General features: G+C 41.1%; 1 protein-coding gene across 5 annotated transcripts in view; it reads left to right on the forward strand.

Moving 5' to 3' along the window:
* The window catches only part of LOC147314020 (SPRY domain-containing SOCS box protein 4-like), a 56,011-nt gene extending 35,747 nt beyond the window's left edge, over positions 1-20,264 (forward strand). For all 5 annotated transcript variants that reach the window (XM_086260800.1, XM_086260801.1, XM_086260802.1 and 2 more), the window contains 2 exons: positions 1,449-2,317; positions 19,014-20,264. In XM_086260800.1, the coding sequence (XP_086116926.1) occupies positions 1,609-2,317; positions 19,014-19,141 (837 nt within the window). In that variant the 5' untranslated portion in view covers positions 1,449-1,608 and the 3' untranslated portion in view covers positions 19,142-20,264. The remainder of the gene's footprint in view (positions 1-1,448; positions 2,318-19,013) is intronic.
* Positions 20,265-21,153: the final 889 nt, after the last annotated feature.

Genomic DNA, 21,153 nt, shown 5'->3' on the forward strand with positions numbered 1-21,153 from the left:
ATCCTGCGTGATTTCACAGGAAGTCAGCAGCAAATTTAAGCAATTCGGCTCTCCTTCTCTGTTAAAGCTGAGTTCTTAAATGATTCTTCACAGATTGTTTGATCAAAAATGTTGTAGGTGCTTTTGAGTGTGTCATGTGTTTTACTTTCTAAAGTTATTTTTTTCCCTCCCCAAATATGTAGTAGATGGGTCAGTCCATGAACCAGATGTCGTCTTCTCAGCTTTTTGGATAATAGTGTAAAGGCAGACAAGTCACATGTTTAGACTGCTGCAAACTCGGTACATGGTGTACAAATGACTGCCAAGGTATCAAGTGGCAAATAAACAGTTCCACATGGTGTAACTTAAATGTCACTCAAATGTCAAATCACTTTCATTACCAAAGTAACTTTTGATATTGAGGTTTTGCAGACATGGGCCGCTATGACGCTAACTTGTATCCCACTATGGATGTGTGACAACTTAAGATCCAGAGAATAAGGCCCCAGGTTTACAGAGAGGATGGTGGCCATCTGCCAACCACTAGTCATGAGGGGGGAAAAAAATCAGTTGTGTGTGGCAGAAGGGTGATGGCAGAAAATAAGGCCTCGGTCATGCAGGCCAAGACACCACTCAGTGACCCCTGGTTAACCACCTGTCACTTGGGGAAAAATGTGTATACCTCCAGCAGCCTCCTTGTGCATGTATGCTTTGGTTGCCAGTGTATTGTGGTTGTAGTTTAAATGTAAGTGACCGACTACTAACAGTCTACTAGCACTGTTGAGTTGTAGTGAAACTGAAGTGACAAAAATTGGAAATAGATGCAACCGTCAAAGTAAAAGCTGTGTATCAGAGCTGCAGCTTACCTTTAGGGTGAACCTTACCAATTTTACTGTTTGCACTTTTTAATGTTTTACCTCTGCCCAACTAATAGACAGTGACTGTTTGCAGGTCAACATAATATACTATAGACAGTGACTGTTTGCAGGTCAACATAATATACTATAGCCAACCCTGGCAGTCTGCTAGCAAACAAAGCAATCACTAGGATGTTTTCGGTGCAGCACTTTGCCAGTAATGTCAGCAGCACTTTGCCTTGCAGCCTTGATGACCAGCACATGACCTTTTTTTTTTTTTTTTTTTTTTTTTTTTTTTAATTAATTTTTTTATACATGGTTGAAGTTCTGGTTTGGCTCGCGTACAAGCACAGAATCTGCATAAGAGAACAACAAGCACTGGCAGCTACAGTCCATAGCAGTGCAGCTGGTTTCTGACTGGGATGAGGAACTCTCTTTAAAGGCAGCTGAATGAAGTACCTGACAGTGGATGAACTAACTGGCTGCACCAATCAGATGTACACTGTTAAAGTAGCTTTATACAAAATAGTCCAAGAATAAAAATAAGGAGCTGAAAATGAATGTGTCATGGGTAACTCTTTTAAATTAATTTTGTGTTTTCTTACATTTCAGGAGTGTTGTTTCCCCTGGTTGAAGACGGTACTTTCCAACCAGACTCTGCATTACCATTGCGCCCATGAGGTAACGTCAGGACTTACCGGCCCCTCATTATCACCCTTGGTCCAGCCATTTCCCTCCCCTCTGACCCTTCCTTCCTTGCACCTTCCCAACCATGGGCCAAAAGATCTCTGGAACCATTAAGTCAGTCGACGTACGTGGAGAGCCATCATACAGGCCTGTTCGACGTGAACTGCGGGGCCCAGATTTCTGTCGGCCACCTAGGCTGGACTTGCTGCTGGACATGCCCCCTGCAAGCCCAGAGACTCAGCTTCAGCACGCCTGGAACCCTGACGACCGATCACTCAATGTCTTTGTTAAGGAGGATGACAAGCTGACGTTCCACAGACACCCTGTAGCACAAAGCACAGACTGTATCCGAGGTAAGGTGGGATATACAAGGGGCCTCCATGTATGGAGGATTCACTGGCCAGCCAGACAGAGAGGCACCCACGCTGTTGTGGGAGTGGCCTCTGCTGAAGCGCCTCTACACTCGGTGGGCTACACAGCCTTGGTGGGCTCAGACTCGGAGTCCTGGGGCTGGGACTTGGGTCGGAACAGACTCTACCATGATGGGAAGAACCGGCCTGTTTCCACATCAGCACCCACATATCCCTCTTTCCTGGAGCCAGATGAATCGTTTGTGCTTCCGGACTGTCTGACAGTGATACTAGACATGGATGAAGGCACGCTGAGCTTCATGGTAGATGGACAGTACTTAGGAGTGGCTTTCAGGGGGCTGAAGGGCAAGAGACTCTATCCTATCGTCAGCGCTGTGTGGGGGCACTGTGAAGTGTCGATTCGTTACGTTAACGGACTAGATCGTAAGTACAACACTGTGTTTTCTGCACTTTAATCTTTGAAATTATTTTTCTGACACAAAAGGTTCTGTTCAGTAGGGCTGGGCCATATCATACCGTTCACGGTAATACCGGTATAATGTTGGGCAACGATAAGAAAATGCCATAGAATATGGGTAAAACGCACATGCACAGTGCCTTTGTTTTCATATGCACATGGCGGAAAAAACATGGCAGCGACAGAGAATGAAAAAGGCGAAAGCGGATCGTTGAATGAAACCGATGAACCAGAATTGGTTTGTAAAAATGCTGCAACTTCAGTGATGTGGAACTGGTTTAGCTTTCGTCCGTCAGATACACAACAAAGCACTATTTTTGGTAGAGCATGCTAGCGGGCCGTCATTATTACCTTGTTTTTTGGAAAATGCGGAACACTTAAAATCAATCCTTTGATTTTTCTGAAAGTCGACAGTGCCCCTTATAATCCCGTGTGCCTTATGTATGAATTCTGGTTGTGTTTACTGACCTCAAAACGATTTTATGTGGTACACGGCGCTGGAAAATCTGTCAAATGTTTTAGTACGACTTTGCTAAGCTACGAAGCCGCACCGCTTGATGGATTGTTGGAGCATTACGGCTACCGTAGTCAGGAGCCTCACGGAGTGATACATACTGTGCTTCAACATAATATTACCGTATTTTGTGTGTGTGTGTGTGTGTGTGTATATAACCTCTTACGTTTTGTGGATATTATACATGGTTATGCTGAGGATATGTCGGCCAATTTCCACTGGAAATGCTTTTTGGTTAAACTGTCAGCAAGGAATTTGCATTTGCACTGTTAAATTTTTATATAACTTTAATGCACATAAAAAAACAGCTGCTTGTTTAAGTGAAAATACATAGATGTTTTTATTTTTGGGTTTTTTTTTTTTTTGCACTAATAAAGTTGTGGAGTTGTAAAGTATTTTGTCTAGTGTCAATTATATCGTCAGTTGTAGCGTTATCACAAATTTTCGAATGTATATCGTGATAAATATTTTTGGTCACATGCTCTACTGTTCAGATCAGTTTTGTTTGTTTTTTTTGGTTTGTTTTTTTTGTTTGTTTTTTGTTTGGGATGTAGAACAAGTTCACAATGAGTCGTCTAAATGCAAATTCCCTCAGAGCAAGCACTAAGTGACTGGGAAGAAAAAACTCCCTTTTAAAAGCAAGACAGCTCTAGCAGAACTAGGCTTAGGGAGGAGCAACTGCTTGCTGTGACTGATTGGTGGGTGAGGGGAACACATGGAGAGATGAAGAAAGTGTTGCAACAGAAATGACATAGGAAGGGAAGATATAATTTCTTTCCATTCCCTTTACGGTCTTCAGTAATCTCAGCATCTGCTTTTACCTTCTGCTGTTTGTTTTCTGACAGTGTTGAGCTTTAATACTGTATAATTTATCAAAACATGTTACATAGCATGCATTTAGGGGAGCACTTTCCAAAGTGAGACTGGCACAAATTGAATGTCTTGACTTTTCTGCTTAATTCTTGTTTAAGTTTTGCATGGGCTTCTCTTACTAGAGCTCATGCAGCTTTTTAGGTTGTCTGTGGACTGCTGTGTTGATACCTACTTGAACTTAATTTGTAGTCAGCATGCACACACAGATTTGAGTTTCATATATATATATATATATATATATATATATATATATATATATATATATATATATATATATATATATATATATATATATATATATATATATATATATATATATATATATATATATATATATATATATATATATATATATAAATAAATGAGAGATAGAGATATATAGAAGTGTAATAACTTTCACGGTGTGAAAAGCACATAACTCGTAGCTCTCTACCGAGTCGACTAGAGCCAGTTTTGCTGATTGCATTTGCATCGCTGCAGAAATGCGGAGAGTTGGATGTGTTGGGCAAATTTTCCACACTGTGGATATGTAATGTTTATGGCTGCAAATCAGGAAAGACTTCTATTTAGAGCAGCTCATTAGGGCTTCAGTGACCCAGGGTGTGATTTGTGCTGTAGCATCTTGGAGTCCAGCGAAACTGGGAGAGGAGGGAGCAATTCTAGCAAAGGCATGTTTATCTAATATTTAATACACGAGTGATGTGGATGATTTCCAAGTGCTTATAACATGTGTTGGCTCTCAGGATATATGGTTTGAGGCAGTTAGAAATGCTCAATGAATTTCCATCTACAAAAAGCCCACAATAGGAGGGACTGCTGCTTTGTTAACCACTAGGAAGCAGCTGAAAGATGTCTCTGTACTAAAGCGTGCTATTCATACTTCATTTGTGGCACTTTCATACAGACTTCAACTTTCAGACACGCAGAAGGCAAACATCCAGCTCTGTCCATTTCACTGCTGTCCCAAACTTAAACATAATGAATGTGCGTGCGTGCGTGCGCTGGCTTTGTGTGTTTTCTGTTAAATGTCATCATTCCCTAACCCAGAGACTGGAGTCGGCTCAGATTGCGTAACAGCCCTGCCCTCAGTCAACCCTCCAGCTCTTGCCTGCATGTTGCGCGCAGGCCCAAAACAGGCTGGGGGCGTTGCCAACAGTGTGGCACGGACGCCGTGTCCATGGCTGTGAGCCATGTGTGGACAGCAGACAGTTGAGGGGGAGTTCTGGAGGATTTCCCAGTGTGCTTCTGAGTTAAGCGTCTAGCCTTGAATGGTGAGAAACTTAAGGTTAAAGTTGGCTCTGTGAACAAAACATGCCACAGTACATCTGTCGTTACATCATGACGATCACACTTGTTGCGTATATATGATAACATTTTCCCATCTTCGTGTGAAGGTGGGATTTGGCTAGTGTGAAAAATATGTTAAAATACTAATGTGGTCTGTGTAAGGATTAGGCATGGCACTTTTCTTTGACTAGTTTCAGTTCACAAATCACTGTATGCTAGTCCTTTTTATATCAGTGATAAGCCCTTGGACAGCTAGTAACATGGTTGAAACGGAGAATCCACTTTAAAGTTGTATGCTATCAAAAAGAGGGATTTCATTGAGTGTTCTGAATGTATGGATCCACGGCTGAACGTGAAGCTGCTGTAATGTCCGGCCCAGACCAAAGGAAATCTTGCTTTGAAGTGTTAACATTTACTGCTGTTTTCAAAAAGTGAGTACAACACAGCCCCGAACTTTAGAAGGTCGAGGTATTTCTTCTCTCTGTCCTACAGAACATTTGGTCAATTGTTTTTATTGTCAATATATGGCGACACATTTAAGCAGCCGACTGTCAGCCAGTGGTATCATTCTTTTAATGTAATGTGATTTCAGAGTTCGGTCACAGCGATGATCAGTGGAATGTCCTGAGGATATAAGCTCGGCTGTCTCAATTGTCCACTTGGCCCCTCAGTTAGGTCTAATAAGAGGATGTGGGTATGTGGTTGTATGGTGTACAGTTTCCCACATATAAGAGCTCAATGTGTTGTGTTTTGTTTTGTTTTGTCTTTTATTTTTATTTTTTTTGGGTGGGTGGGGGGGGGGGGGGGTGGAAAGTGTGAAAGCCACACCACAAGGCTCAGGCCTTTTGGAGGTCGTTTGATTGTCGGGTACTCTGTGACTAGGGCTGTCCAAAAAAACAAACTATTCTAATCAACAGTAAAAATTACTGTGGGATTAGATATTCATTCATTGCTGTCTTTCATGATTGTTGCCTATTTTTGTGTGTGATACTATTTGAAGTTCTGGCATCATGACAGCATCGTTTGTGACTAGAAAAGATAAAGGACTGGTATCAGGAGCTGCCGTCCTGCAGGTGGTACTCCTCATTCAGCAGTGATGATGGTGATCTTTGCGATGGATGTAAAAGTTAAAAACATGAAATGCTAAGATGAGTTTCCAAAAATACCTACTCGGGTAAATTCTTTGCGGCAACATAGACCTAATCGCATATAAGATGTAGCTAAAAGGTGTGCCAGTATAGCATGGAAGTGACTATACAGCAGTCTGCACTGGTCTGTCAGGAATGGATGTGCTTTTAGCAAGTAAATTGTTAGTGATTCTCATTAGTTTAACTCTCAGAACATTTATAGTTTTCTATTGACGAGCTTCATTAGTCTTTGCAAAAATAAACCGTTTGTTTTCATTTTCATTTTGCTTAACATTTTAAATTATAGATTAATGATCCATGAATCGACACAATCGTACTCCCATTTGTCTGCCTGGTATATCGTGTTTTTGTCTGTTGAGTTTGGAAGTCTCAAATGTTCAGACGAGCCTGTGTTGTGGCAGATTGCACATGGGAGATCAGTGTATGATATTAGACACAAAGCACATCTCTCTGATGTAGAGAAGAATAGAAGCGTCAATATGTATGCTCGGAGATGTCAGTGCTCCCTTATTCCTGGGTCTCACAGAGGATTCACTGATTGTTCGCTTTCTCGGTTCTTGGTTTTTCATGTGTCATGTAGTTCTTTCATTCCTTTCTTCCCCTCGTTCTACCCCCACTTGGACTCCTTTGTTCTTCATCTCACTCCCCAGGAAGCGAAAAGAGATGAGTATCCTTTTACCCTTCTCCTGTCTGTATTGTCCCTTAATACCCCACATTAAAGCAGTTTTCTCATCCTCACAGACTCAACGCCAAACTTTGGTCTTGAGTCCCAGATACAGTTGAAAGCCACACCTACTGAGACGGGATTTATTTGTTTATTTATTATTATTATTATTTTGATTATTTATTATTTTTACTTTTTTAAATCACTTTTATACCTGTAACTGGCTATCATGGTGTCACTGGATTTTGGCCTGATCTTTCTATCAACCACACCAGGCCTCATGATACCACAGTCGGTGTAATGGCAGCAATTTACACCACATAAGAAGGGGTTCAGACATCCTGCTGACATGCATGTCCACCCCTGGTTGTAAATCAACTGTGTTTGCCTCCAATTCTCATTGTGTTTCATTACCTCCCTCCTGTTTCATCGTCTTTCTCCCCCTTCCTTTCAACACTGATACCCCCCCCCCCCCCTTCCTTTAATTCCAGTATTTACACACCCATTTGTTGTGGTGGTAGGTAGGGCTGGGCCATATCGTACCATTCACGGTAATACCAGTATAATGTTGGGCAACGATAAGAAAATGAAATATTGCGATAGAATATGGGTAAAACGCGCATGCGCAGTGCCTTTGTTTTCATACGCACATGGCGGGAAAAAGCATGGCGGCGACAGAGAATGGCAAGGGTGAAAGCAGATCGGTGAATGAAACAGATGAACCAGAATTGGTTTGTAAAAATGCTGCAACTTCAGTGGTGTGGAACTGGTTTAGCTTTCGTCTGTCAGATACACAACAAAGCACTATTTTTGGTAGAGCATGCTAGCGGGCCGTCGTTATTACCATGTTTTTTGCAAAATACGGAACACTTAAAATCAATCCTTTGATTTTTCTGAAAGTCGACAGTGCCCCTTATAATCCCGTGTGCCTTATGTATGAATTCTGGTTGTGTTTACTGACCTCGAAACGATTTTATGTGGTACACGGCGCTCGAACATCGGTCAAATGTTTTAGTACGACTTTGCTAAGCTACGTAGCCGCACCGCTTGAGGAGCATTAGGCTAACGTAGGCAGGAGCCTCGCGGAGTGATACGTACTGTGCTTCAACATAATATTACCGTAGTGTGTGTGTGTGTGTATATAACCTCTTACGTTTTGTAGATATTATACATGGTTATGCTGAGGATATGTCGGCCAATTTCCAACTGCCTTTTGGTTAAACTGTCAGCAAGGAATTTGCGTTTGCACTGTTAAATTTTTATATAACTTTAATGCACATAAAAAAAAAGCTGCTTGTTTAAGTGAAAGTACATTGATGTTTTTTGTTTTTTTGTTTTTTTGTTTTTGTTTTTTTTGTTCACGAATAAAGTTGTGGAGTTGTAAAGTATTTTGTCTAGTGTCAATTATATCGTCAGTTATATCGTTATCGCAAATTTTCAAATGTATATCGTGATAAATATTTTTGGTCCTATCGCCCTGCTCTAGTGGTCGGTTGCTGTGGAAACGGGTTAGCTGACTTTTTCTTTTGTGTGCAAAGGTGGGTGGTTAATTGTTGATCAGTCACTTTGCTCACTAGTTTGTTGGTCAAGGATTGCCCCATGTAAAAGCCATAGTTTCTTCTTCCTTGCTGTCTGGCGTTCAGCACTGTTAGCAGTGTTCACAGCACAGATGCAAGCTGTAACTTAATTTATGCAAGGTCTAAGATTAAGGTTGAGCTCATTCACTGACTTGCAAGCACTTACCAAGTGTGGGTTGTTGCTTTTTTTTTTTTTTTTGTCTTTTTTTTTTAAAATCCAAAGTGTTGTTATGCTTGCTATTAAGTCAGAATGTGGTGTTGTTGATCAAAATGTCCCACTTCTAGTATCGAATAGATGTAACAGTCAGACATGTTTTCTGGCTAAAGTGATCCTGGTAATTCTATCTGCCCATTTTGGTGTAAATTAAGCATTTAAATGAAGTACCCTTTGAAGTAAAGAGGACATCAGTTTAGGACTTGTGATCAGCACTGATGACTGGCTGAGTGCTGCTCTTGTGGGTGCACTTTGAGTAGAACAATGAAACAGTGGTCTCAATGACACCCTTTTTCAACTGGTGTTCTATCCTATATTATGTACCACAGAGCTTTCAAACTGCTGCTACATGCATTTGGTTATGATTGACAGCAATTAGAGATTTGACTGAGGTAGTGGGTAAACAGTTGGGTCTCTCTTGCAAGACTGCATGTAAAGATGGATGACGCATTATAGCTGCCTTTCACCGTACACCAGAGATGTCATAATATTAACATGGCAGATCCCATCTTGGTAATATTTAGCTTCACTACTAAGGAGCTGTCACACTAAGGGCCTTCCTAAGACGTATTAGAAAGCTTCCCAGGCAGAACTGGTATGGAATGACCACTGGAGCTAAACACATTTATACTAAGCCCATTTAAGATTGGTTGTTTGTTTGCCTATAATGTTGCATGTGCTGTTAGCTATCACTTATTTTAGTGGTCTGTGTAGTAATTCTGTTGTTAGCCTCCATTTCTTGAGCAGAGACTAAATTCATGGCAGTTGATTGCGTGGAACTCGTTTGTTTGCCGATGCAATGTAAAAGGAAGCGAGAAGCCAATACAAAATTCTTCCACTAATGATATCTGATTCGTTTAGCATTCTGAGTGGACCATTCAATTTAGATAGCTGCATTGCCAATTGCGTATAGAGAGAAATCCCTTTGGGGGTTTTTTAAAAACCACAGTTTCCTTCATCGCCCACACAGGTCATCTTGTTCTGTCCATTCCAAGACATCTCTCTGGCTCCCTTTTCCCCTCATTTTGGGAACAGAGCTGCTTAAGCACCTTAAGGGCTATTTATATAGACACATGCACCCATCATTTTAAAAGTAGGTCTGACAACCGCACCAGTTTTATGCTAATGTATTGGATAAGCATGGCTAGGAGCCTGTTACCTCAGTACATTTGTCATATTGAAGGAAGGCAGGGAAAAGTGGGTGGAATTCAAGGATCACTAAATTGGAACACGTGCCAGAAAGATGGACCTACCTAAGCCCCAATTTCTAAGTAAGCCATAACTAGGTCGTCTATTATGGTGAGCTGATGTCTATGCACTTAAAATTAGTGGGCTGCACATGTGAAAGTAAAGGGGAACCATCAACAGTTACCCACAAGCCGTCACACCTGAGTGAGGCCAGACAAACTGACGTGCTGCCAACTCTGAGCTCACCTCCCCTTCCTACGCTTTGTTCTTGTTTAAGTGTTAGGTGGGTGTGGGTGCCTGCCAGCCTGCGGGCCTCTTCTGTCCACCTAGTGCATTAGGTGCTCAGTCGTCCTTATCCACATGTTTTCATACTCCATCTCCCCTTTAGTGTGCCGTAAATCTGTCAGTTGAGTCTCTGGCTATTCCAAATAAGTCATGAGTGCGGTAGGTGAAAGGGAGAGCGCACACTTGGACACTCACACGGCAGACTGGAAGCAGGAGGAAAGATAAAGAATTGGCAAAGAGCTCCACTTTTAAGCTGACTTAAATGCCTCCAAAGGATGATAAAGATTCTTTGCTAAACCTACTCTAACAGTCAGTTTGCATGTCAGATGACATGCATGGTGCTGAACCAGTTTTGGGTTGAATGGCAATAATGCGGTGCGTCAGTGTTTTCTTTGGAAACAATATATGAAGTGCCCGAAGCACATTTTATTAGAATAGATTGAAATGAAATGCAAATTCAAATTCAAATTTTTATTTGTCACGTACACAGTCATACACAGTACGATATGTAGTGAAATGCTTGGACAACTGCTCGTGACCTAAAGAAAACAAAAAAGGAAAAGGCTATGAATAAGAAAGGAAATAAATATGAAAAATTAAAAAGGGTAAATTTAACTAGGAAGGAATAAAATATAAATTAAGGTTAAAAATGAAATAACTGTACAACACAAATTAGAATGAAGGGTAAATTTAACTGGGAAGAATAAGATAAAATATATAAATTAAAGTTGAAAATAAAATAACTGTACAACAAAATACACAATATAGAACTATATAAGAATGTATGAAGAAATCTAAATATAAATAAATATATACACAATAACAGCAGCTGTACAAGTATTAACCGGAAATGAAGAATATAGTGACCAGTGTTGTGCAAAACCAAAGTCCAGAAAGTCCAGTGTGTGTGTAAGAACTGTATGTGTGGGTCAGTACTGTGTGGTGGTGTGATTGAGAGACCGTATCGCCTGCGGGAAGAAGCTCCTCCTCAGTCTCTCTGTGTTGGTCTTCAGGGAGCGGAATCGCTTTCCTGACCTCAGCAGAGAGAACAGTCTGTTGTTGGGATGGCTGAGGTCCTTCACGATCTTCCTGGCCTTGGTCCAGCACCGCCTGCTGTAGATTGAGTGCAAATCAGTGTCTTGGATAATATTTCGAAACAGTTAAACTTTACTGAAAACTGCAGCAGATTCTGATTATTTCTGCTGTAAGGAATAATGATTTCATCAACTGCATGAAGACAGTGGGCATGTCCAGTGGTTCATTCTCTGGAAAGTGAGGTTATGAGATTCTCACACTTTAGTTCACCTCTTTATTGATTCTTTAGTTGTTATTTGTTTGGTGAAGCTTTAATTAGTTATTGTGCTATGGAAACCAAAAATCCCTTATAAAAACTGTTACCTATACTTAGAGCTGGGCGATATGAGATTTTTTCATATCACGATATGTTTTTTTCATTTCAGGCGATAACGATATCTATCACGATATAAGCCAAATAACTATATTTGTAAGATTTAAATGTGCCGTTGCTCACAAGTAAAATGTGAAATAATCAGCAGCTTGTTTTTATTTAAATATTTATTTCCCATAAGTTCAACAGGGTAGATGTACTTAAGGAACATGAGACTTTTTCAGATAAAGGCAAATATTGCAAACTACACAAAAGGCAGCCGCTAAAGCGTTTAAGTTTCAAAATAGAACAAACGAAACAGACTACTAAATTGTCAATTCCACTTAGAAACAAAATATTAATTCTAAAAATAAATCTTAGTTTGTTTTACAGAAGAACAGACAAAACTGACTAACTTTTGTCAATATCAAATAAACTGAGAACTAAAAGGAAATTCTCAATCTCTCCTTGTTGTATAGCTGAGCTTTTCAAACAGTTTTAACAGTTACTTTAGTCTGACAAAAGCCGAATGACGAATTAGCGCTTCCAGTCAGAGACTGAGGCTACGTCCACACGTACACGGGTATTTTTGAAAACGGAGATTTTCCGTTTCCGTTTTAAAAAATAATCCCGTCCACACATAAAGGCAGAAATGAAGGAAAACGCTGCTATGAACATGCCAAAGCAGCAAGTGGTGCTAGATTCCTAACCGTGCAGAAATATTGGCCAATCAGAAGTCTAGAAGCCTCGGTGGGAAAAAGTAAACAAAGCTGGGGCATAGAAGCAGAACCGAGTCGTATGTGTGGACGGACAGTAACTGTGTGTATATGTAAGCATTTAAACACTGCAGAGAGTAGAATTAACAGTATTGTAGAAATTCATTTCACCGAAACAATAACGTGGCGCACAGTGTGACGCATGCACCAGTTCATTGTATTTCCAGACTTGCTTTCGGCACAATTTACAGTGCACGCTACTCTGTTTTTTGTCAGACTTGAAATAGCCGAAATACCTTCAAACTACGGAGCTTCTATGGCTCTTCCGTTCGACAATCTCTCCGGCGTTGTAACCATCATCTGTTTTCTCTTCGGTCACGCTCGGTTGATTTTTCTAGTCGGCACACTCATTTCCTCCATTATGCGCTGGCTGCTTCCCAAACAAACACACGTGCGGCTTGGTACTTGTGCTGTACGTTACAAGTCACGCGACGTGACGCTGCGGCTGTGATTGGTTCGGCTCTGCGCTACTTAATTTGGATTGGCTGATCTTTTTTTTTTTTTTTTTTTTTTTTAAGAGGACAAGAGCGGCGAAGTCTATCACGATAGCTTAATTTCTCTATCGAGTAAAAGTTATATCGCGATACATATCGTTATCGTTCTATCGCCCAGCTCTACCTATACTTAACAGAAGCACACAACCTGAACAGATGGTTTATGTAACACAGCGTAAGACTGTATATAAGCAATATTGTCCAAATATGTCACTATATTTTTAACATCACTATGTACACTGATGAAATGGAAATGGGTACACAAGTTTTAAAGCGTGTACAGTAGCACTTGAGAATTAAAAAAAAAAGAAAGAAAGAAAAAAGAAAAAATGTAATTGTGTTAAATTGTATTGTTGCTCATCAGTGATATTCTAAAATGAGCTCCAATATCCCAACAGTCTGAACATAGTCACAGCTGGATGTGGTGTGAAGTCGAATCTGAGACTGATTCGACTGAGACTGATTCGACTGAGACTGAACATATGCAGATTTGAACAGAAGCAGTTTTGTAATCCAAACTCGGATCACTTGTCAGTGTTAGTCGAGTCTATCAGCTGATGGACAGTGCCTACCTTCTGTTAGTGCTCATCATCAGTGTCTGACAGGACCACTTGTCACCCCAGGCAACCCTTACCATGGAGACCAGCTTGTGCCGGCAGTGACTGGCTTCCAGCAAGTTTGTAGAAACCCCACATCCCTCGGGAGAGCACTGTCAGAGAGTAATGAGTGAAATACTGCAAATAATGGTTTTTCACATGTAATGACATCATTGCACTCTAAATAATGAAGTTTTTTTTCTTCTTCTCTTTTTGCTCAGCTCTCCTTGCTGATGCATGCACATGTAGTACCTCTGAAAACAACTGTTGTAGGTGTGGGCTGAGATAAATGTACATTAAACATGCTGACCTCTATAGGAGTACAAAAAGACATTAAGGAACCACTTATAGCATTCATAATTCACATCAATATTCATAAGCATATAAACCTAATGCTGACATGATGCACACTCATTTATGACAAATGTACATGGACATGCACACACGCACCCACACAGAGGCCCAATCTTAGCAGATTTTAGACTTTCTGTCATTTGACTGACAGGCTCATAAAGAAATTCTTAATGTAATTATAAGTCATTAAAAATAAATTTTAAACCTATTTCAAATGTGCAAGAAGAAGATGGACTCTTCTTGCTGCAATTACAGCTGAGGCACGCAAAAACTGTAGTCAGTGTGGCTACAGAGCAGAAAAATATGAACTAATTGGACTGCAGCTGGGTGGTTGCTTGAGTGTAATCAAATACATCAAGAAATGTTGTTGCAAAGGAATATTTTAATTTTTTTATATGCATTCCCCTGTTACAGACACCTGTCTGGTTATTTCAGCCATAGTGATCTCATCTGTGTAACAGGGGGAGACATAAATGTGTTGTGTAATGTTGTATGTGTATTTTTTATATTTATTTTTTTTAAACACAAGTGATCAGAAGTCATCAAAGGTTCTCTGAACGAAGGTCTCCAAGCACTCGCTCCCCCTTGCACTGTGCACTACTTCTGCAGCGCAGTGTGGAAGAAGCGCTCTGCAGGGGTCATAGATATTCCAGCACCTTAACAATACAGGTGAAAAAACTCCATTAGAACAATGCTCCACTAGTTTATCCAAATAATCAAATACTCACATTAATTGTAATTGCACTGTATCAGAGTGTGTGCATGTAAGAGAACCCACAAATACAAAATGCATGGTTGAAGCTGTTGCTGCACAGTGATTCATGACATCTATGTTGATTTGAGTAACATGCAAAAAAATCTGTCATTAACACCAAGCTGCTGGTTTACACATCGTGTACTTGGGAACACCATAGACTCATGTACATGGACACTGTATGACATCTTATAGTCACTGACATTTTTCACCTCATTTAACGATCCTATCCTTATTCATCCTTTTTATATTAATGCTGCAGGAACATGATCAATATTATTGAGGCTTTTTCCAGTGAATGCAAAGCAATGTCAGGACCAGGTCTGCAACCACATGCAGTCAAAATCCAGTTTTTTTCCACAGCCAATGTTCAGAATTGGCCAGATGCCCTTCTGGACTGTGACCTTTGAAACCAGTGACCTTTCACTTCCCAAGTGATTGCGTTAACCACTGCACTAGGGAGTAATGTGAGAAAATTCCACAAAGCACTGGAGGAACCACCGGTTTCTTTATTCCCCCCAAGTCCCAAGGAGAATGTTCTAATTGTACTGTAATGTGAATTATTCAATGCGGCAGTAGATCCATTGCCAATATTATGTCAGTATGACAGACGTCCTTCAGAATTTTCCATTTGTTTAAAAAATAAAAAAAAATCAGCTTAAAACTAAGTGTAAGTACACTTGTGAAAATGTGAACAACCCTTTATAGAACCTACTTCTATAACCTAGAAGTCCAATTAGAGCAGTGGTATTGTAGCTGTAAATCGGGGTGTGCAGCTGTGTCTTTATTGGGGGATCTGCTGCTATTAAGCTACTTTTTAATACAGTCATTTCCATCTGAGCTGAAACAACTGAATTTGGCTCAATTTTAACAGGCTACAGTCAGATGCAGACAGTGGACTGCACAGAGCACATTTGCATCTGAGTCTTTACCGGTACAGTGACATCACATAGTGGGGGTGCAAGGAGCTGGTTACTATGGAAACTATCCATATGCTAAGGCTACTGCTAGTAGGCTGATTGATTGCTGTCAAGGGAACATGCATATGCACAGGCTCCACGTGCACCAAGAGCGCGTTCCTTGTTCTCGAGAGCAAAGTTCAGCCCGTCACAAGCTGCAGGCTGAATGGAGATGATGTTGTATCATCGGTTTATATTGCAAAGACTTAAGTTCTAATCTGCTAAACTGCTGCGCTAAAGAATGGACTTGCCTTTGCAGAGAGAGGCTAATAAGATGTTGGAGGGATGCAATTGGCCTGCCAAGTATTTCACTTGCTGCTGTGAAGGATTATCGGCTGTACAGTCTCATTGCACACATCGCTGCACATTGTCTATATTAAGTCGGAGTTCATTCAACTCGTCTTTGTGATATGGGCTTGTTGATGTGGCTACAAATAAATCCACACTGCCACATGTCCACAAAGAACCCTTAACAAAGACTTCTCATTAAGCATGCGACACTCACATAAATCCAGACAGCTCTACTCGATTTCCTTATGCCTGTTCAGCTGCTGGATTTCATCACTTCCCCTCACTGTGCTTTCAAAACGTCACTTAGCAAAACCACAGCAGAGAGATTTGGTGGGATGTTCGCCATGATTTACAAATAACATGACAAGCATGAGGACGGAAAGCCCATCAGCTTTGATTGTAACAAAGACATAAAATGATGAAGGCGGTTTTTAATTAGTATTGATGTGTGCTTGTCCAGCCTCACCAGCTCCTGCTGCCTTTCAGCTGTGATTGCCATTCAGCGGTCATGAAGCCACAGTGGCAGCAGTTCATGCCCAGAGGAATGCCCGAGGTCTCTTGATGAGCTCCATGTGCTTGATTTCCATGAACACTTGTCAGAATAGTCCTCATAGGAGTTTGGCAGAGGGTTTCGGTTTGTGGTAATGCTGCATACTGTTAACTGTAGAGAGTAAGGGCTCGGTCAGTCATAGCCCTTGTTGCTTTTCTGTGGATGTTTAAAATGTATTTTCATTGCTTCAGACTGTAAGCAGGTTCTGGAAACAGTCAGTCTGACGTTGTTCCATCTAAAAGCAGTCAAATCTGGAACAAGTTCCAACTCTCAGAATTTATTTCATTTTCATACTGTGGATATTTTGAGTAACAGGACCGTGAAGTACATATGAGTGGTTTGAAATTTTGATTTTTAGTTTAGGGCTCAAAAAGGCTTGAAAAAAATTATGACTTCATAAGTACGGGAACTGGCCCCATTATATTACACCCACCCTAAGTGTCATAATCAGTCAGCTTTGCACATTTGGGATTGATCATAGTTTCATAGACATAAAACTGCACCACTTTACTGTGTTTGCTGAATCAACGGCTGGGTTGATCCAGTCTGTGTTTTTAGTGTTTCGTGTAGATTCCCATCTTAATTCTTAAGAACCTGTCACTGGCAGATGTTCTCAATGTTATCTCTTTTTTTTTTTTTTTTTTTTTTTTTTTTAATAAACAAGCTTAATATTTGACAGCTGTGATCATGCTGTCACGGTTGCCCGGGACACGAGGAAAAGCCAAAACTTTGTTACATAAAAGAGAACTGCATCCCATCATTGGCACGTTTTCACACATCATACTGTATATCAGCGATCCCCAACCTTTTTTGCGCCACGGACCGGTTTATGCCCGACAATATTTTCATAGACCGGCCTTTAAGGTGTCGCGGATAAATACAACAAAATAAAACTAGTACCGGTACCGAATTTTTTTTTTTATTCATAACACACGTGAAAAGACCAAGGAAAACCGAGTAAATGATAACAAAATAACGCTGAAAACCGATAAAAACCCTTAAAACTGTACATTTCATACCTGAGCCTCAACTCTCCCGGCCCTTTACCAAACGACTCACGTACCGGTCCGAGGCCCGGGGGTTGGGGACCGCTGCTGTATATGATCATATGGGCCATGTAATGTTATGGCAGATGATGGAGACTGTAAGTGTGTGCTGTGGCCCTCCTTAGATTGTTTCAGCTAGCTGACTGAACAGATGGAAATAGCATTCGTGCTGATGGATGTGGTTACTGAAAACATCTACTTTGGGAAGAAAATCTAGTATCAACTGTGTTTGTGTGTGAGTAATTGTTGTGTTGTGATTGTGTGTAACTGAAGTGGATCCTGCAGGTCAGGTTGGCTCACGGAAGTGTCTTTCTTCAATATTTACCCCCGTCAACTAGAGGGTGTGTGTGTGTGTGTGTGTGTGTAACTGGGTTTTTATGCAGGTGTAAACGTCTCTCCTCATGTCCTTCACAGTGTTTAAGTGGACTCCAAGCAGCAGGAATTCTGCTTCACCAGATGGTGCTTCCAGGTGGAGCAGCTTGACATCCGTACAGGGGTAGCAGTTTAAGAGGCTTGTCTGTGTGACATGCACAGACATCAGTTGCCTCTAAAACTGGTGGGAGGGAAGTTGGCGTGCTCTGCTGGGCACACTCTGTTGGAAGTGATGACAAGTGTATATATTTAAATGTTGTTAACAGCTGCTTCTCTTTCCATTCGCATGTATGAAGATGCAACGTAATTAAAGTAGTCGTGAGATTGCCCCCACCCAAAAAAGGCTGCTACATTTTGAGTGCTGTAACATTAGTTTGACTGATGTTTTACACTTCAGAACAACAGAGTTGCATTCATGCAAGGTCACAAGGTCGCATCTGCCTTATGATCACACTCATAAACCTTTTTCCTTAAGTATTATCTTTGTGCAATCAGTCCATTAAAAAGAAGAAAGAAATTCCTCGTGTTCTTGTGTTTTGCAGTAATAATTTAACAAAGTCCTAATCAAACAAAGCATTTTACACTCTGCACAGAATGTCAGCTCCTGGTGTTTACTTGACAACCCGTCACTGAGTGTCTGTTAACTGCAGCAGCAGTTGCTCTATAATGACACAAAACGATGAAACAAATGTTAACATGTATCACTGGGTTTGCTCCCTCTGGTTTACAATGGTTAATGAGGCTTGAAAGGGACGACCTATGCTCACTCCTAGCTCCCTGCTTGTTGTTCTTGGGTTCGACCAGAGTAGTTTTGCATGGTTCAAAATGCAAAAAAGTTCAGCCATTAGTGGCAAATGCTCCTCCCTGCGCCTGGTTCTTCCTTCCCGCTGTTCCAAATTGCTTGCTTGTTGGGTCGTCTGATTGCTGGGCTTTTCTTTCTCTTATTGCAGGCGCTGTTAATTTTGACAGCAGTGTTTTAGTTCTGACTGAAAGGTCATTTAGTCACTTTGAAAGCATCCAACTATTTCAGTTTTTGTCAATTAAGTGTCCTAAATCTAGTTGGTGTAAAAGTTTGTAGTTTATTACTACCATGACCTACGGTTTTGTTTTGCAAAGTGTCTTACTGTCCTTGATATGAAATGTGTCTACATGTTTATGCTTCTTTATGCTTTCCTGCCTCACAGGAAATATTGCCCAAACTTAAAAATTAATGTAAACTGTGACTAAAATGACTCTGGACATGATTTGTCATCTATACCTGGAGCATTTTGAAGTTGTTCCTTGGCCCGTTTGGACTCTAACCCGTGTCTGTGCTCTCTTCTATCTCTAACAGCGGAGCCCCTCCCCCTCATGGACCTGTGCAGACGAGTAGCTCGACTGGCTCTGGGTAGAGAGCGCATCCATCACATTGACACACTCCCCTTGCCGCAGACACTAAAGAACTACCTCCAGTACCAGTGACGGCACATACACATTAAACGCACACAGCAAGAAACTGAGGCCCATTTGTTCTTATGGTAACCAGCCTCTGGACTGAACATCAGACATCTGCTGAGGATGCAGGCGATGACATTGAACAGGTGGTTAAGATGCCACCGCAAAGGGTTTTGTTTACACAAGTTTGGGGGTTTTCCATTTTGGGTGTTTTTATCTTCTGGTTTTATGCTCTTATTTTTTTTTTTTTTGACTTGTTTCCATCTTCTGACAGATGACTATAGGAGCTGATGAATGAAATGAAGGGAGCGAGAGATTAAAAGAGAACGTGTCAATCCATTTTCCTATGTCGAGTCTAACCACATGTCCTCAGATAGAAATGCTGTGGTTTTCGGGTAACAGTTTACCCAGACATCTGCTGTGCACAGACTCTGTGGAGGCTTCCTCGGGAACATATTGATATTTATATTCCCAACAACACAGCAGGCTCTGTGGAGACTCGACAATCCCTGCAAAGCCACACGCAGTTCTATTTCTGCTGCTGTGTACACGGCACACATGGATCACGTATAGGCAGCCTGTGTATAGAAACAATGTGAGCCCGGTCTGTAGCAAGAAGACGACTCTCTGACAAGCAGGCAGTAATACACGCAGGCTAGAAAACAACCCCGCTCTGGTTTCAGATTTTTAAATCGTCCTTCTCTCTGCTGCCAGCTGTACTCTCTCTCTTTCGTTCAGTATCTCTCCACCCCTCGCTCCAATGTGATTTTTAAGCCCCCGTCAGGCTTAGTGAACTGAAAGGACCGCAGACACGCCGTTGGTCGGCTCTCTAGCTCCTCTAACACTGATAGGGATTGATCCAAAGGTGAAGCAGGGGCCCGCTCTGCTACAACACACAAACACACATTTATCAGGAAACGCTTTTTTCCCCCCAAAATTTTAAATGCTGCTTATCCTCCATATGACTTATGTTTTTTGTTTTGTTTTTAATCACTGACGTACCCTTAGACTTTTTTTTCTTTTTAAAAAAAAGAATTTTATGGGATTTTGTTTTTCTGCAGGACAGGATGTCTCGCCTGTATGGTTGGAAGAATGTGCTGCCATGAAAATGTTTTAAATGTGAATAAGAATAAACTGAGATGAATTAACACTGCCTGGCTCTGTTCTCTGACATTAAAGATTTATTTTTGGCCTTTTTCCCCCTCAGCTGTAAAAGCCTGATGGGGGATTGTGGTCACCCCGGTGGGTAGGCGTGATGGACCCAGGTTTGTGAATGCTTTAACTTGAGAACGAGGTGACAATAGGAGCATTTGCTAAAAATCTTGGATGAGTTTGAATACGACTGATCTTGACCTCAAGGTCAGTAAGTTTTCTGAAAAACTTGCAAATGCGATAAGTTAAGCGCCAGACCACATAAGATTTTGAAATTGAAACCATGTGTGTCTGAGGGGTAGCACTAATGGCTGCCAGTATTTTTTATTTTTATGAGAAAGAAGGGACATACAGGGTGAGGGGGTGACACGTTGAGGAAACAAGCTTGGGGCAAAATTAAACCCAGGCTCCTGCTGTAGCACATGCTTCACCCACTTGATCCAGTGAGCTAAACCAGTGCTTAGAACACTGATGTGCTAAACTGCAACACTGAGCAGCTGTTTGGTCACCGTGGTCTGCTTTGTCACGTTACATTTGCTAACCGAAGTGGGCTTTTTGTTTTTTCTCTCCCAGATTGTTTTAAATTTAAAGTTGAACCAGAAGCTGAAACCAACTGGAGGGAATGGATTAAAAACATTATACACCTAAGCTGTGCACTTTAGTGAGCACATGTAATCAACATAATACCTACAGTAGGAAGTTATTTCTGGATGTATTAGTACCCGCTTTAAACCACACACACAAAAAATCCCTGATCCCTGAATGATTCCTTCAATTATTTATTTATTTCCTGGGATGTGGACGTGTGAAAGCTGTCTGTGGGTGTTACTCATACCAATATGGCTCTTTGCTTCCTTTACATGCATCTTTGCTTTTTAGCTCCTGTT

The sequence above is a fragment of the Aulonocara sp. 'chitande type north' Nkhata Bay genome, linkage group LG14 (assembly GCF_057382095.1).
Source record: "Aulonocara sp. 'chitande type north' Nkhata Bay isolate Kocher_YH1m ecotype deep benthic linkage group LG14, A_spYH_male_GT1.1, whole genome shotgun sequence".
Taxonomy (NCBI): Eukaryota; Metazoa; Chordata; class Actinopteri; order Cichliformes; family Cichlidae; genus Aulonocara; species Aulonocara sp. 'chitande type north' Nkhata Bay.